The sequence below is a fragment of the Bos indicus genome, chromosome 4 (genome assembly GCF_029378745.1).
Source record: "Bos indicus isolate NIAB-ARS_2022 breed Sahiwal x Tharparkar chromosome 4, NIAB-ARS_B.indTharparkar_mat_pri_1.0, whole genome shotgun sequence".
Classification (NCBI taxonomy): domain Eukaryota; kingdom Metazoa; phylum Chordata; class Mammalia; order Artiodactyla; family Bovidae; genus Bos; species Bos indicus.
In genome coordinates this window covers 106,797,159-106,813,569 of record NC_091763.1, presented here as the reverse complement: position 1 = coordinate 106,813,569, position 16,411 = coordinate 106,797,159, and the positions used below count along the sequence as shown (strand labels likewise).

Genomic DNA, 16,411 nt, shown 5'->3' with positions numbered 1-16,411 from the left:
CTCTTCTCTCAATTTAGATGGTATGATCTTGACTTTAGATGAGTCAGCTATCTAGAAAATGCTACCCTTACCATTGTCCCTATTCCAAAAATAAAATACAATGTACACCTCCTGATCAGGCCATGGAAGTAGAAGGAATGCAGAAATGATATCCAAGCTGTACTCACTAGAAACTCACAGTGTCTGCTTCTATTTGCTTCCCCTGTGAACTCAAGAAAGTATATTTGGAGGATGTGGGAAGACCTAGAAAAAAGAAAAGCATACATTTTCATAAATGTTCTATTGGACCCATACTGGTTTATAATTCATCTTGAAAATGTGTTTCCTGGGGAAGTAATGAAATGGGCGTGTGAGGGGTGAGATGGATGGATAATGAATTCAAAGGCAGAGATGTGCACTTTGTTCTTCATAAGCTCTTCCTAGTTCTTTTCCTATACTTTTGTGAAATTTCTTGACAAGATGGCTGTAAGTTTTAAAATATCCTGTTTCTCTTTGTCTCTGTTTCTTTCATATTTTCCTGGACTCCTTGCTACCAATAAGTACACATGATATAGCCATTTTGCCACAGAATGAATCTAGAGGGGTGATATGGAGATGGGAATCCTTCTCACTTGGCAAATATTGGTGATGTGAAGATATGGAAATATTTTGGTCAGAAGGAGGAAAAACTTCCTTTTGCTACACTTCAGGGCATTGCTTTAGCCCTTCCCTTTTGAGGTGTACGTGCGGTAGAGACAGAGAAGAGTGAAATGACTAGTTCTGGAGGGAGCATCTTGTGTTTCACTGTCCCTGAGCACAGCTCTTTCTGTTCTGACCTCTCCCAGACCCAGACTTCAGGCTGAAGAATGCATTTTGAGTCTTTGTTTTCAAATCCAAGTGTCCCTTTCATAGGTTTTCTCTGCAGGCCAACCATAACAAACGAGTACTACCCACTTCATTCCCAGTTCCTCAGCAATGTAGGGCATAGCTGTTTGGCAGGGTAATGACTGAAATTTCACATTGTTGGAGGAAGGGCTTTGGAGGTAGGAGTTTACTGAAAATGATGGCACTCAGTACCTCCTACCAGCTCTGAATTGAGAGGGGCAACTGAGCTGCCCAGCAGAGGCTGATGGGCTTCTTTATGTTTTCCAAGAGTACTGTGTGAGGATGCCTTTCTGTCGGTGGGCATAGGCAAGACCACTTTGCCTATTGAGTTACTTGTACTGAATAGGACCCCGAGAGAAGGTGGTGAGGGAGACCTTCAATCCAACCCATGCTCTGCTAGCAGCAAAGAGGCCCTGGTGGGACTGTGCTGGCTGAGAAAGGGTTGCAGACTCAAAGACAGGGACCCCTTCCTCTCAGGTTCATTTCACGAGGTCTCTTCTTCCTAGAGGAATCCCATTGTTCTAGTTCACTCACACAACAAGAGAACTTTTTTCTGATTTTCACAAAGCCTTGCACATCCTAGGCAGTATCCTTTGAGGTAAGTAGTATGATGTCCATTTCACAAATGAGAAAATAGGATAAGAGATTAAGTGCCTTGCCAAACATTACTCCGTCATCAGCCGTATCATATTCATCAGGTTGGAAAAAAGTAAACCTCTGGGAATACTGAATTGATGTGAATTCTGGAGAATAGACTTTGATACATTTCTTATGAGAATATAAAACACTGTGGTCAAGGTAATTACAGAGTCTACTCATGGGCATCACCAGATGGTCAATACTAAAATCAGATTATGTTCTTCACAGGGGAGATGGAAAAGCTCTAAACAGTCAGCAAAAACAAGACCTGGAGCTGACTGTGCCTCAGAGCATGAGCTCCTTATTGCAAAATTCAGCCTTCAAATGAATAAGGTAGGGAAAACCACTAGACCATTCAGGTATGACCTAAATCAAATCCCTTATGATTATGCAGTGGAGGTGATGAATAGATTCAAGGGATTAAATCTGGTAGACAGAGTACCTGAAGAACTATGGATGGAGGTTTGTCACACTGTACAGGAGGCACTGACCAAAACCATCCCAAAGAATAAGAAATGTAAGAAGGCAAAGTGGTTGTCTGAGGAGGCCTTAGAAATAGCTGAAGAAAGAAGAGAAGTGAAAGCAATAGAGAAAGGGAAAGATATATTCAACTGAATGCAGAATTCCAGAGAATGCAAGGAGAGACAAGAAGGTCTTCTTAAATGAACAATGCAAATAAAATAAAATAATGGAAAACAATAGAATGGAAAGACTAGAGACCTCTTCAAGAAAATTGGAGCTATCAAGGGTACATTTCTTATAAGAATGATCACAATAAAGCTGAAAAATGGTAAGGACCTACAGAAGCAGAAGAGATTAAGAAGAGGTGGCAAGAATACACAGAAGAACTGTATAAAAGAGGTCTTAATGACTTAGATAACCATAATGGTGTGGTCACTCATCTAGAGCCAGACATCCTGGAGTGTGAAGTGAAGTGGAACTTAGGAAGTATTAGTTTGAACAAAGTTCAGTTCAGTTGTTTCTCAGTTGTGTCCGACTTTTGCGACCCTATGGACTGTAGCATACCAGGTTCCCTGTCCATTGCCAACTGCCAGAATTTACTTAAACTCAGCTCCATTGAGTCAGTGATGCCATCTAACCATCTCATGCTCTGTCGTCCCCTTCTCCTCCTGCCTTCAATCTTTCCCAGCACCAGGGTCTTTTCAAATGAGCCAGTTCTTCGCATCAGATGGCCAAAGTATTGGAGTTTTAGTTTCAGCATCAGTCTTTCCAATGAATATTCAGGACTGATTTCCTTTAGGATGGACTGGTTAGTAGAATAGATGCAATTATTACCCCAAGGGTCAGAACTTTATCCACTAAAGAAATAATAGAAAAAATAGTCCTTCCTCGACTGCCACAAATGACTTTCATTCCACCCTTGCTTCCCTCTTTCTCTCTCTTTTTCAGCAGTCTGAGAGATGGTTTAAAACATAGACTAGATTGGGTCTGTTCTCTGATTAAAAGCTTCTCTGTCTCTTATGGTCAAAACCCCAAGTCTTATAAAGCCCTGCAAGATTCTTAGAAATGCTTTTTTATAATGTCATCTGGTAGTACTCAACCTTCATCCTATGCTTCTATAAATGTTGACATTCTTTCAGTTCTTCAAGGGCAATGTTACATGCTACTCCACTTCTTAGAGTGTCTATCCCATCTCTTATCCAGCTTTGCCAAGTTAGAGTCAAATACCACTTAATTATCACCCTCTTGTAGATACTTTCATACCCCAAAGTCATGTTCAGGCTCCCTGCCAAGTCCTCTCCAAATACCCTTGTAGTAGATGGCTGTGATCATTGTCCAGATCTGCTTCAGGACTAAGGCACTCATTCCCCAAGCCCAAAGCCAGGACTGTCCCCAGTAATTGCCCTTAATTTGCCATCCCCAGTGGCTCAACAGTAAAAGAACCCATCTGCAATGCAGGAGATGCAAGGATACGGGTTCAGTCCCTGGGTCAGGAAGATCCCCTGGAGGAGGAGCTGGTAATCCACTCCAGTATTCTTTCTGGGAAAATCCCATGGACGAGGAGCCTGGTGGGCTAGGGTCCATAGGGTTGCAAAAGAGTCAGACACAACTGAGTGCCTGAAACAGACTCAGACTGAGCAACTCAAACTGTAAAACTAAGGAAGGTGGAATCAGTGGCTGCTGACCCAGGAGTGCAAATGCCCAGCCCCTGTGTTTCAGGTAGGGACACAACTCAGGACACATTGAAAGAGCTGTCCTAAGTTGAGAACTCCCTGGGGGATTGAAGCCTTTGTTGCTACACTACTCAGCTTCCTCTCTGCCAAATATCTCCTCCCTCACACCGGTACAGGGAGTGTTCCAAGAGCCTATTCAGACCTAAGGCAAACTAATAGTTTGTTTCTCAAATGATTCTCTACAATAACAGATGCATGTATTTGTCTAAGAGTGTGTGTGTTTGTTTATTTATTATGTAACGTAATACTTTGGCCACCTGATGCAAAGAACTGACTCACTGGAAAAGACACTGATGCTGGGAAAGATTGAAGGTGGGAGGAGAAGGGGATGACAGAGGATGAGATGGTTGGATGGCATCACCGACTCAATGGACATGAGTTTGAGCAAGCTCCGAGTGCTAGTGATGGACAGGGAAGCCTGGCGTGCTGAAGTCCATGGGGTCACAGAGTTGGACACGACTGAGCGACTGACCTGAACTGAACTGAATATACTCTATCAGAGAAGAGACCCTGTCTACTATGTTCACTGATACATTTTTAGCACATTGTCTGAAAAATAACTGTTATTTTAATAACAGTATTGTTAAATTTCCAGTCTTCAATTTGAAACAAGCTGAACTATTTTCAGTGTTTTTAAAACAATTTAAATTTGTCTTTAGTGAACTCAGCTTAAAAGTGAAATTTATGTTCATATAAAATAAAATTTTGTTTTGTGCTTTTAATTTTACATATTTCTTACACCTAAAATTTCACTCTTATATAGTTAAATTTAACCATTTTCAATATGCAGGGACGTGTGCTTTCTTTAGAAAAGCCTATTCTTTTCGTAGTAATTTAAAAAGAAATGGAGAAAACGGAACAAAGCCTCAGAGAAATATGGGACTCCATTAAGTGCACCTCACACGTGAGTGACAGCACCAGAATAGAAGAACTGCAAAGGAGAGGAATACTTGCTTATGGAAGTGATAGCTGAAAGCTTCCAAAGTCAATGAAAATCATTATTTTATAAATCCAAGAAGGATAAATCCAAAGAGACCCATACACAAGCACATAACAGTAAAATCTTCAAGAGACAAGAGACAAAAATCTTCAAAGCAGCAAGAGCAAAACCACATTGTATGTGTAAAAGATCCAGTTAAGATTAATACTGATTCTCATCAGAACAAATAAGACTAGACTGCTATGGGATCATGTATTTAAAGTGCTGAAAGAAAAAAATATGGTCAGTTATGGTTCTTATAGCCAGCAAAACAGTCTCCCAAAAGTGAAGGCAAAAGAGATCAACTAAGACAAAAAAATTTTTTGCTAGCATTACTCACCCCATTTCCTTACAAAAAACACTAAAAGAAATTCTTTTGACTAAAAGCAAATGACCCAAGTTGGTAATTAGAATCTATGGAACGTAGAAAAAGCACATAAACCTAATTTGGTAATTGTAATATAAAAGTCCGTATGAATGCATATTTTCCCCCTGAACTTCAATTTGCTGATTAAAAAATTACTATAAAAACAGAAACTGTATAAATGTATACTAAATGGATAACAGATATAAATGTAATATATTTGCCAATGATGGCACAAAGGAAATGAATAGAAGAAAAGCTGTTTCAGAATAAGCAAATGACACCAAATGTCAACTGAAGTCTGAGGCACAAATGAAGAGAACCAGAAAGGGTAAACAAGGTTCATATAACGAATGTTAAAACTATACCCTTACTCCTTTTCACCCAGCTTCTTTAAAAAATATATAAAGTAATAACTATAACAATATACATTAAGTTTATGACTATAGAGACATAATATGTATTAATGCAATAGCAGCACAGAAGAGGGGGATGGGAACAGAGCTATATAGAAGTAATGTTTCTATATCTAACTGGCATTGTGAGTATAAATCTGAACTCAGTTATAAGTTAAAATGTATATATTAAGGCCCAGAGGACTTACCACACAATGTGACTTAAAAATTGAAAAAAATTAATAAAAAATTTATAATATCATATTAGAAAATATTCACCTGATGCCAAAGTAATATAACTATGCTTCACATGTTAAAGATGTAGTGGAAAAGGTAGGTAACAGGAATAGACAAGAGAGGAATTTCAGTAAAGAGATAAAAATATGAAAGAATCAAATGAAAATATTAAATTTAAAAAGCGTTGCATGCGGGATGGAGAATTCCTTCTATGGGCTTATCAAAAAATTCAACAAAGCTGAAGAAAATCTCAATTTGAAAATATGTCATGGTATATTCACTGTACACTGGTTTACTAATTTTCCTGTTGTTGTTCAGTCACTCAGTCGTGTTTGACTCTCAGTGACCCCATGGGCTGCAGCATCCCAGGCTCCCCTGTCCTCCACTATCTCCTGGAGTTTGCTCAAATTCATGTCCATTGACTTGGTGATGCCATACAACCATCTCATCCTTGGCAGCACCTTTTCCTTTTGCCTTCAGTCTTTCCCAGCATCAGGGTTCTGCCACCAAGTTGGTTCTTCAGATCAGGTGGCCAAAGTATTGGAGCTTCAGCATCAGTCCTTCCAATGAATATTAAGCATAGATTTCCTGTAGGATTGACTTGTTTGATCTCCTTGTGGTCCAAAGAATTCTCAAGAGTCTCCTTCAGCACCACAGTTTGAAAGCATCAGTTCTTCGGTGCTCAGCCTTCCTTATGGTCCAAATCTCACATTCATACATGACTACTGGAAAAACTATAGCTTTGAACAGACAGATGTGACTAGATGGCAAAGTGATGTCTCTGCTTTTTAATACACTGTCTAGGTTTGTCATAGCTTTCCTTCCAAAGGGCAAGCATCTTTTAATTTCATGGTTGCAGTCACCATCTGCAGTGATTTTGGAGCCCAAGAAAAGAAAACCTGTCATTGCTTCTGCATTTTCCCCTTCTATTTGCCATGAAGTGATGGGACTGTATGCCATTATCTTAGTTTTTTGAATGCTGGGTATCAAGCCAGCTTTTTCACTCTCCACTTTCACCCTCAACAAGAGACTTTTTACTGCCTCTTCATGCTCTGCCATTAGAGTGGTATCATTCGCACAACTGAGGTTGTTGATATTTCTCCTGGAAATCTTGATTCTAGCCTGTGATTCATCTATGTACTCTATGATTCGCAATGTACTCTGCATATGGGCTACTCTGGGGGCTCAGTGGTAAAGAAACTACCTGCAATGCAGGAGCTGCAGAAGACACAGTTTCAATCCCTGGGTTGGAAAATCCCCTGGAGGACGGCATGGCAACCTACTGTAGTATTCTTGCCTGGAGAATCCCATGACAGAAGAGCCTGGTAGGCTACAGTCCATAGGGTTGCAAAGAGTCAGACATGACTGAAGCAAATTAGCATGCATGCACAGCCCTCTGCATATAAGTTAAATAAGCAAGGTGACTTCGGGGAGAGAGCTCCGCCTGTGGCAAAGGTCATGAGGAAGGAGGCTCGGCATACGCAAAGGCGGGATCGAGCCTCAGGAGTCCCCCTGGAAATTCTCGAGCATCTACCCCCAAAACCAGAGTCTGCCTACTTTCTGCTTTGTGCTTTCACCTACACCTCTGACTTTATGGGGGGCTGTCCCCCACTACCTCTCTCTTAAAAAAGAGTTAGCTTACAGCTCCAGTTAATAATTTCTGGGTGTGACAGTGTTTCAACCTATAAACTCCTTTGGAAGTCCTCTAGCCTGCCTGAATAGGTTTTTCCGGCCACATGTGATTGTTCAGAGCCTCCCAACTGTGAGAGGCAGGAGATGTTCTAAACTGTTTAAACACAGATTCCTTTGAGTAGTTAAAAGATTGATTAGAAATTGTATTGGTGAAGGGTTTTTTACTTATTGGGCCAATGTTTGCTGCTAAGTCTCCATACTCCTTACCTACTGTGTCCTTGGCAGTGTATTGATTGATATAATTGGTGTATAGAAATGTAAGTAGTAGCCTCAATGTTTGTAACCTTGGACCCTTGAGTTAATTCTTTTCTTGATTGAGCCCACCTCACCTTTGCCCTATAGGAATGCAGCTTTGTCCAATGCTTTTTTGGAGGCTGGTGGCTGACTTTGGAATAATCACCTTTAGAGAAAAAAAAGTTCCTTAAAATGTTAACAGGCCTCCTGGCCAGAAGATGATGTAAATCACCTGAGCTTTTGCATATGATAAGTTTGAAAGCCTGGCTTCAATTAGAACCAGGAACTGCTGTCCTTGCATGACTCCACCCCTTCCCCCATTATCCTCTACGCACAACTTAAGGTATAAAAACTACTTTGGAAAATAAAGTGCGGGCCTTGTTCACTGAAACTTGGTCTCCCCATGTCACTCTCTCTCTCAAATTCTGGAGTCTCCATCTGGAGCGCGGAACCCGCCATGCTTGCTAATTATGCCTGGGCTTCTAAGATCCGACTGGGGGGGCCTCAGTGTCTCCTCTCCTTCGGGAGAACGGAAGGACGCCTGCAGCCTACGTAAGTGGTGCAAACTTCTTGTCTTGAAGTTTTATTGGTCTCCCGCGTAAACCAAGCTACTCAGCCTCTTTTCTTCACTGAATTTTCCTACTGAGCTATCCTTATTTCAGCTGCTTTTCTCCACTGAATTTCCTCACTGAGCTATCCTCATTCTATTACTCTTTATATCCTTAACTAACGTTTAATTATGCAATTGTTTCCTGATCCTCGCCTATGCCGTCTCTCCTTCGAATACCCTGGATCAGCCAGGGCTGGACCCCGGCAGGTGACAATATACAGTTTTGTCATATTCCTTTCCCAGTTTTGAACCAGTCAGTTGTTCCATGTCCAGTTCTAACTGTTGCTTCTTGACTTTGCATACAGGTTTCTCAGGAGACAGGTCAGATGGCCTGGTAGTTCATCTCTTTAAGAATTTTCAACAGTTTCTTGTGATATACACAGTCAAAGGCTTTATCATAGTCAATGAAGCAGAAGTAGATGTTTATTCTGGGATTTCCTTGCTCTATCCATGATCCAGTGAATCAAGTTGGCAACTTGATCTCTGGTTCCTCTGCCTTTTCTAAACTGAGCTTGTGCATCTGGGACTTCTCAGTTCACATACTTCTGAAGCCTAGCTTGAAGGATTTTCAGCTTAACTTTGCTAGCATGTAAAATGAGTGCAATTGTACTGTAACTTGAACATTCTTTGGCATTGCCCATCTTTGGGATTGTAAGGAAAACTGACTTTCCAGTCCTGTGGCCACTGCTGAGTTTTCCAAATTTGCTGACATATTGAGGGCAGCACTTTAATGGCATTATCTTTTAGGACTTTAAATAGCTCAACTGGAATTCCATAACCTCCATTAACTTTGTTCATACTAATACTTCCTAAGTTCCACTTCACTTCACACTCCAGGATGTCTGGCTCTAGATGAGTGACCACACCATTATGGTTATCCACGTCATTAAGACCTTTTTTATACAGTTCTTCTGTTTATTCTTGCCACCTCTTCTTAATCTCTTCTGCTTCTGTTAGTTCCTTACCATTTTTCACCTTTATTGTGCTCATTCTTGCAAGAAACATTCCTTTGTTAGCTCCAATTTTCTTGAAGATGTATCTAGTTTTTCCCATTCTATTGTTGTCCTCTATTTCTTTGCATTGTTCATTTAAGAAGACCTTCTTGTCTCTCCTTGCATTTTCTGGAATTCTGCATTCAGTTGAATATATCTTTCCCTTTCTCTATTGCTTTCACTTCTCTTCTTTCTTCAGCTATTTCTAAGGCCTCCTCAGACAACCACTTTGCCTTCTTACATTTCTTATTCTTTGGGATGGTTTTGGTCAGTGCCTCCTGTACAGTGTGACAAAACTCCATCCATAGTTCTTCAGGTACTCTGTCTACCAGATTTAATCCCCTGAATCTATTCATCACCTCCACTGCATAATCATAAGGGATTTGATTTAGGTCATACCTGAATGGTCTAGTGGTTTTCCCTACCTTATTCATTTGAAGGCTGAATTTTGCAATAACGAGCTCATGCTCTGAGGCACAGTCAGCTCCAGGTCTTGTTTTTGCTGACTATTTAGAGCTTCTCCATCTCCCCTGTGAAGAACATAATCTGATTTTAGTATTGACCATCTGGTGATGCCCATGAGTAGACTCTGTGATTACCTTGACCACAGTGTTTTATATTCTCATAAGAAATGTATCAAAGTCTATTCTCCAGAATTCACATCAATTCAGTATTCCCAGAGGTTTACTTTTTTCCAACCTGATGAATATGATACGGCTGATGACGGAGTAATGTTTGGCAAGGCACTTAATCTCTTATCCTCACTATTTTCTCATTTGTGAAATGGACATCATACTACTTACCTCAAAGGATACTGCCTAGGATGTGCAAGGCTTTGTGAAAATCAGAAAAAAGTTCTCTTGTTGTGTGAGTGAACTAGAACAATGGGATTCCTCTAGGAAGAAGAGACCTCATGAAATGAACCTGAGAGGAAGGGGTCCCTGTCTTTGAGTCTGCAACCCTTTCTCAGCCAGCACAGTCCCACCAGGGCCTCTTTGCTGCTAGCAGAGCATGGGTTGGATTGAAGGTCTCCCTCACCACCTTCTCTCGGGGTCCTATTCAGTACAAGTAACTCAATAGGCAAAGTGGTCTTGCCTATGCCCACCAACAGAAAGGCATCCTCACACAGTACTCTTGGAAAACATAAGGAAGCCCATCAGCCTCTGCTGGGCAGCTCAGTTGCCCCTCTCAATTCAGAGCTGGTAGGAGGTACTGAGTGCCATCATTTTCAGTAAACTCCTACCTCCAAAGCCCTTCCTCCCACAACATGAAATTTCAATCATTACCCTGCCAAACAGCCATGCCCTGCAATAGCTGAGGAACTGGGAATGAAGTGGGTAGTGACTCATTTGTTATGGTCGGCCCTCAGAGAAAACCTATGAAAGGGACACTTGGATTTGAAAACAAAGACTCAAAATGCATTCTTCAGCCTGAAGTCTGGGTCTGGGAGAGGTCAGAACAGAAAAAGCTGTGCTCAGGGACAGTGAAACACAAGATGCTCCCTCCAGAACTAGTCATTTCACTCTTCTCTGTCTCTACCACACGTACACCTCAAAAGGGAGGGGCTAAAGCAATGCCCTGAAGTATAGCAAAAGGAAGTTTTTCCTCCTTCTGACCAAAATATTTCCATATCTTCACATCACCAATATTTGCCAAGTGAGAAGGATTCCCATCTCCATATCACCCCTCTAGATTCATTCTGTGGCAAAATGGCTATATCATGTGTACTTATTGGTAGCAAGGAGTCCAGGAAAATAGGAAACAGACAAAGAGAAACAGGATATTTTAAAACTTACAGCCATCTTGTCAAGAAATTTCACAAAAGTATAGGGAAAGAACTAGGAAGAGCTTATGAAGAACAAAGTGCACATCTCTGCCTTTGAATTCACTATCCATCCATCTCACCCCTCACACGCCCATTTCATTACTTCCCCAGGAAACACATTTTCAAGATGAATTATAAACCAGTATGGGTCCAATAGAACATTTATGAAAATGTATGCTTTTCTTTTTTCTAGGTCTTCCCACATCCTCCAAATATACTTTCTTGAGTTCACAGGGGAAGCAAATAGAAGCAAACACTGTGAGTTTCTAGTGAGTAGAGCCCAGATCACATTTTTACATGCCTTGTCTACTTCTAGAACCTGATCAGGAGTTGTAGATTCTATTTTATTTTTGTAATGGAGACAATGTAAGAGTAGCATTTTCTAGATAACTGACTCATCTAAAGTCAAGATCATACCATCTAAATTGAGAGAAGAGTTAATCCTTGAGGAGTTGACAGCCACGTTTCACTCCATCTCGAAGGGCCTCTTTGACTTTGTCATTCCAGAGAGTGAAGATGAAAGGGCTCAGCAAAGGAGTTAACACAGTAATCAACAGGGAGACTATCTTATTGTACTCAGCTGCCTGTGTTTGCTTGGGTTTCACAAAGAGGAACAAGCAGCTGCCATAGCCGATGACAACAAAGGTGAGGTGGGAGGCACATGTAGAGAAGGCTTTCCTGCGGCCGGAGGCAGTGGGGATCTTGAGGATGGTGGAGGTGATGTAGATGTAGGAGACAATTGTTGGAACCAGTGAACCAATGACAATGAAAACAGCCATTAAAAACAGAGCAAACTCTGTGAAAAGAGTGTCACCACACGAAAGTTTGAGCAACTGACCTCGGTCACAATAAAAATGGTCTAACATGTTTGATTTGCAGAAGGTAAACTGAAATGTGGCATAGACTGGCCAGATTTCGGAAAGGAACCCAAACACCCATGACCCAATCACCACCAAGATGCAGGTGTGGCTGTTCATAATGGTATTGTACCTCAAAGGGTTACAGACGGCCACGTAACGGTCCACAGCCATCACTCCTAACAGTGCAAACTCTGTGGTCCCCAGAGCAAGGTACAGGAAGAGCTGGGTGACACATGCAGTCAGAGACACTGTCTGCATCCCAGGGAGCAGCAGCCCCCAGAGCATCATGGGGACGATTATAGATGTTGCCAGCATTTCCACGGCAGAGAGATGACCAAGGAAGAAATACATGGGGGAATGTAGATGTTTATCAACACAGATAATCACAATGATGATGGTGTTCCCTATTATTGTCACTGAGTAGAAGAGAAAGAATATAGCAAAAAGAATGTGATGTAGTTCTTGGGACCCAGGGAACCCTAAAAGGCAGAATTCCGTGGCACTTGAGTGATTGCTCATATTTCAGTCCTTGTTTCTGCTCCTTGGGAAACCTAGAGATCAAAAGAAAAGAAACCTGCTCCACAGGTCTTGCTCACAAGACAGAAGGACAGCCTAGAATGAGGAACCATTTCCAACCTGGGAACCAGGTGAGGTGCCCCTATAAGGATGTTCTGCACAAAGTCAGACCTAAATGTTGTCACTTCCGGTCCAGCTGAAGTTCACTGCCTGGAATGGATGAAGATAGCATCCTCTCCACTTGTGTGAAGAACACCTCTCTTGTCTTTTTTCCCCTCTAGATGTGCATTTTCACAGGTTAAGACCTTAAAAATTGGCCTGTTTTCATGCTGAGTCAGTCCCTTAGATCCAGGGTTTGTTCTTTTCTCTTAGCTTACCTGTAGCAGATGATATAGTGACATTCCAGAGGATGTTCAAAAGAGTGAATTTTATCCCACCCTTCACCCTGGTGGGTATTACAGAGATCCCCTAGGGTTCAGCAGAAGAGAGGCAGAGGGTCCCAGAGCACCATCTCTGCTTTCCCCAGATTTTAAGATCTCTGTGTTACAAATCAGGTAGTATTCCAAATGGAAACTCTGGAGCTTCGGATGATTTCCCTTTGCAGATTCAATCTTCTCTTACACCATCCCCCCTCCCCGTCCCGCAAAAGTCTTGACAGGAAAGAAAAATGGTACCTGACTTCCACAAGTTTAGGTCCAAGGTGCTCAGTACTCAGGTTGCCTGGATGTCTGCCCCCAACTTTGTCTATCCCGCCATGCTAATTTCATCTCCTCGGAAGACTCTTTCCATTCACCTTCCCCAAAACCTGAAAGACCTGTTCATTCCTGACAGTTAGCTTTCTTCATAGTGCTTATTACTATCTGACATTATGTCATACATTCAATTTCTTACTTCACTTCTTCATTTAACATTAAACAAACGCTGCAGTGAACACAGCAGACTAAAAATCCCTGTGTGGTGCTTATGTTCAAGGACAGAAAGGAAGCTATTCCATAAACAAGTATATAAAATAGTTCATCCATCATGCAATAAAAAATGAAACAAGGAAGCAGGAGAGGAAATTCATTTATTTTGTTGAACTATGATACTGGAATGTAAACTCCAAAGAGGCAAGAAATGTCCTCTGTATATATTATAGATCAGATCAGATCAGTCACTCAGTTGTGTCCGACTCTTTGTGACCCCCATGAATCGCAGCATGCCAGGCCTCCCTGTCCATCACCAACTCCCGGAGTTCACTGAGATTCATGTCCATATATTATAGACACATATATATATATAAACATTCTGGAGCCAAATAAATGCTGAAAAATTTGACGAATGATGAGTGAATAGGCACAGTCTTTATGACTGAATACCACATGGTCCTGGCCAGGGTAGTAAGGCCGCAGCTCTGAGATCCTACTGTTCTCGGATTGCCTTTGCTCCTTACATTACCTTTTTCCCTTCCTCTCATCCCCTCCTGAGACTTTCCCAATACCTCTGGAAATCTTTCACTGATGGGAATCCAGGCTTCAAAGACAGAACCATTGGGAGATCTCAGGGGTCTGCTTCTCCCCAGTTTTCTGTAACCTCCACTAGATGAAGAAACGAGAGAGGCGCCTGCTGACCGACATCAGGAGCTGCGCCTGCACGAGCACCGGGTCAGAGAAGAGCTGCCTCTGCTCTCTGCTCTGCAGCTGCTCCCCGGCCCAGCCTCCAGACTCTCGGCGTCCTCCTCTAGAAGGCAGCCAAGCCAGAACTCCCCATCCTCATCCTCTCCCACACTTTCCTTTGTACAGGGGAACCCTGAGAAGACACTCACCTTAATGCACGTGCTCTCTGGGGCTTGGGCAGGGCTACTCCTGTCTGGCTACTGCTGAGCTGAACACAGGGTCAGAGCTTCTTGGTGCTGCTTCCATGCATGGTGAAGAAGGAAACTGTCCTCAGGGAGGAGTTAGGGAAAATGTCCAGAAATAACAGTGTTGTGGGGAGCTAAGGGTCTATCTCTCTCTTTCATTTTGCTCTCCCACTTCCCTCCTTCCCAAGGGGACTTAGTCACTGAGGACTCTGCTCTTAATTAGACCAAGCTTAGGGTATCCAGTCTGGAGAAAGCAGAACAAACTTTTAGTTCTTCCCATCCCTGAGCAATTATATTTCAGAATTTTTTCAGCTTTTCGTTCAATGGAAAACCTAAAAGCTCACCAGAGGCTTCTCAATACCAAGGCTGCCTTCAAAAAGGCCATAAGTCTAGGTTTCCAGACGATGTCTCAGACTCTGAGTAGGTCACCCCTTCTGCTCTTTGTCCTAATCTCTTCTCAGGATTCTCTTAGATAATTGGAGTCAAAATCTGCTCCCTCCCAATCCAGCTATAGGAAGCTCCAATGACTGACTCAACAATATACCCCAATGTTTAAGGAAAGCCTGCATTTGGATCTTAACTTCAGTGAACCCCACCTCCCCAAAGCCTTATTTCTCCTTGGCTTATTACACAGAGGCTCCTGATAATAACCCTGTAGACCCTTGAAAATCCCATGAAGAAGTTCCACCCCTAAATCCAACTCTGTTTTCCTCTACTGTCTCAGGTGTCCACTATTCTCATACCTATGCACTTATTAGCACCCAAGCAGCTGCTGGCAGACATTTATCTCCATGGCATGTTCCTAATCACCAGCTGGGCACTTCTATGTAGGAAGAGCTTAAGGACAGCCTAATGGAGGCAGTTTTGTTTACAACCTGGAATGATGGACAAAATTTAAAATGAAAATCTGCTTAGTGCTGAATTGAGACACACATGTGAGACTTACAAAACATTTATGTAGATTTTTGGATTCAAGTTTAAACACACCTGTTAAATCCAAGAGTGTCAACTGGTATGGAACAGTATAATTTGAGAATAATATTCCTTCCATTCCTCAAACTGTCTGATCCCAACCCAGTTGCCATATAATCTCATAAAAATTTCCTAAGCAGGCATCTACATTTCCTTTGGAAGAAAATTCTGTGAAAATCTGTTTTACTACTTTTGATGTTGTGTTCAGTCGCTCAGTAATGTCCGAGTCTTTGCATCCATTACTCTCTCACTTAACAACATTCAAAAGACTCTCTTCCATATCAACACATGTTGCCATACTGTGTTTACATAGCTTTCATTTTATACATGTCCTTATTGGCAAGTCCCCTATTAATGGGTTTCTGTTTTCTTTCTTTTTTTTTTTTTTTTAATGAGAATTGATGTTATAAGGAGTCCCACATTTATAAGTCAATACAAATTTTTGTATATGGAGCAAATCCATTGAGCTGGAATTTTTAGTTCAAAAGTTAGATATATTTGAACTATTGCTTTCTATTGGGACCAAGTTACACTCTATAGATTCTGGATTGTTTTTCACACCCCTATGATATGTGAGTTGTTGATTTCCTGATCCACAACCAACCAAAGGGATAATCAAAATTTCATTTTAATTTTAAACTGAAGGCAACAAAAATATCTCAAAAGAGAAATCAATTGGTAATCCATGGAAAATCTTTTCTTTTAATAAAAATTACTATAACTAACTAAAATGAAATTGAATAACCGATCCCACAATTTGTTAAATAAATGAATTCCTACTTAAAAACCTTCCCACACAGACAACTACAAGTTCAGATGGGTTTGCTGGTGAATTCTATCAAACATTTATGGAAGAAGTAACATGAACCCAACACAAAATCTTCTAGCAAAAATGAGGAAAAGAGAACAGTGCCCCATTCTTCTTATCAAGCCAGAATTATTTTGATACTAAAGGCATCACAGGAAAATAAACCTACAAAGCAATATTCCTCAGGAACATAGAAGAAAATTTCCTTAATAAAAATATTAAAAATTCAAATCAAGCAATATGTAAAGAAAACAATACAGCATAACAAAGCGATGATTTTATTCCAGAAATGCCAGGTTGGTTTATAATAGGAGATTAATCAATATAAATCACTACGTTAACAGAAATAAAGAGGAAAACTACATGACCACTTCAATAGGGGCAGAAAA

At 41.2% G+C, this 16,411-nt stretch overlaps 1 protein-coding gene across 1 annotated transcript; it reads right to left on the bottom strand.

The window, feature by feature from the left end:
• Window positions 1–11,463: 11,463 nt before the first annotated feature.
• On the bottom strand, window positions 11,464–12,525 carry LOC109558005 (olfactory receptor 9A4-like). Its single transcript, XM_019959494.2, has one exon. The coding sequence runs from the start codon at window positions 12,403–12,405 to the stop codon at window positions 11,464–11,466; it is 942 nt and encodes a 313-aa protein (XP_019815053.2). The 5' UTR covers window positions 12,406–12,525.
• Between the last annotated feature and the right edge of the window lie 3,886 nt (window positions 12,526–16,411).

Coding starts and splice junctions, on each gene's coding strand:
- LOC109558005 (XM_019959494.2), bottom strand. CDS start 12,405: ATGAGCAATCACTCAAGTGCCACGGAATTCTGCCTTTTAGGGTTCCCT.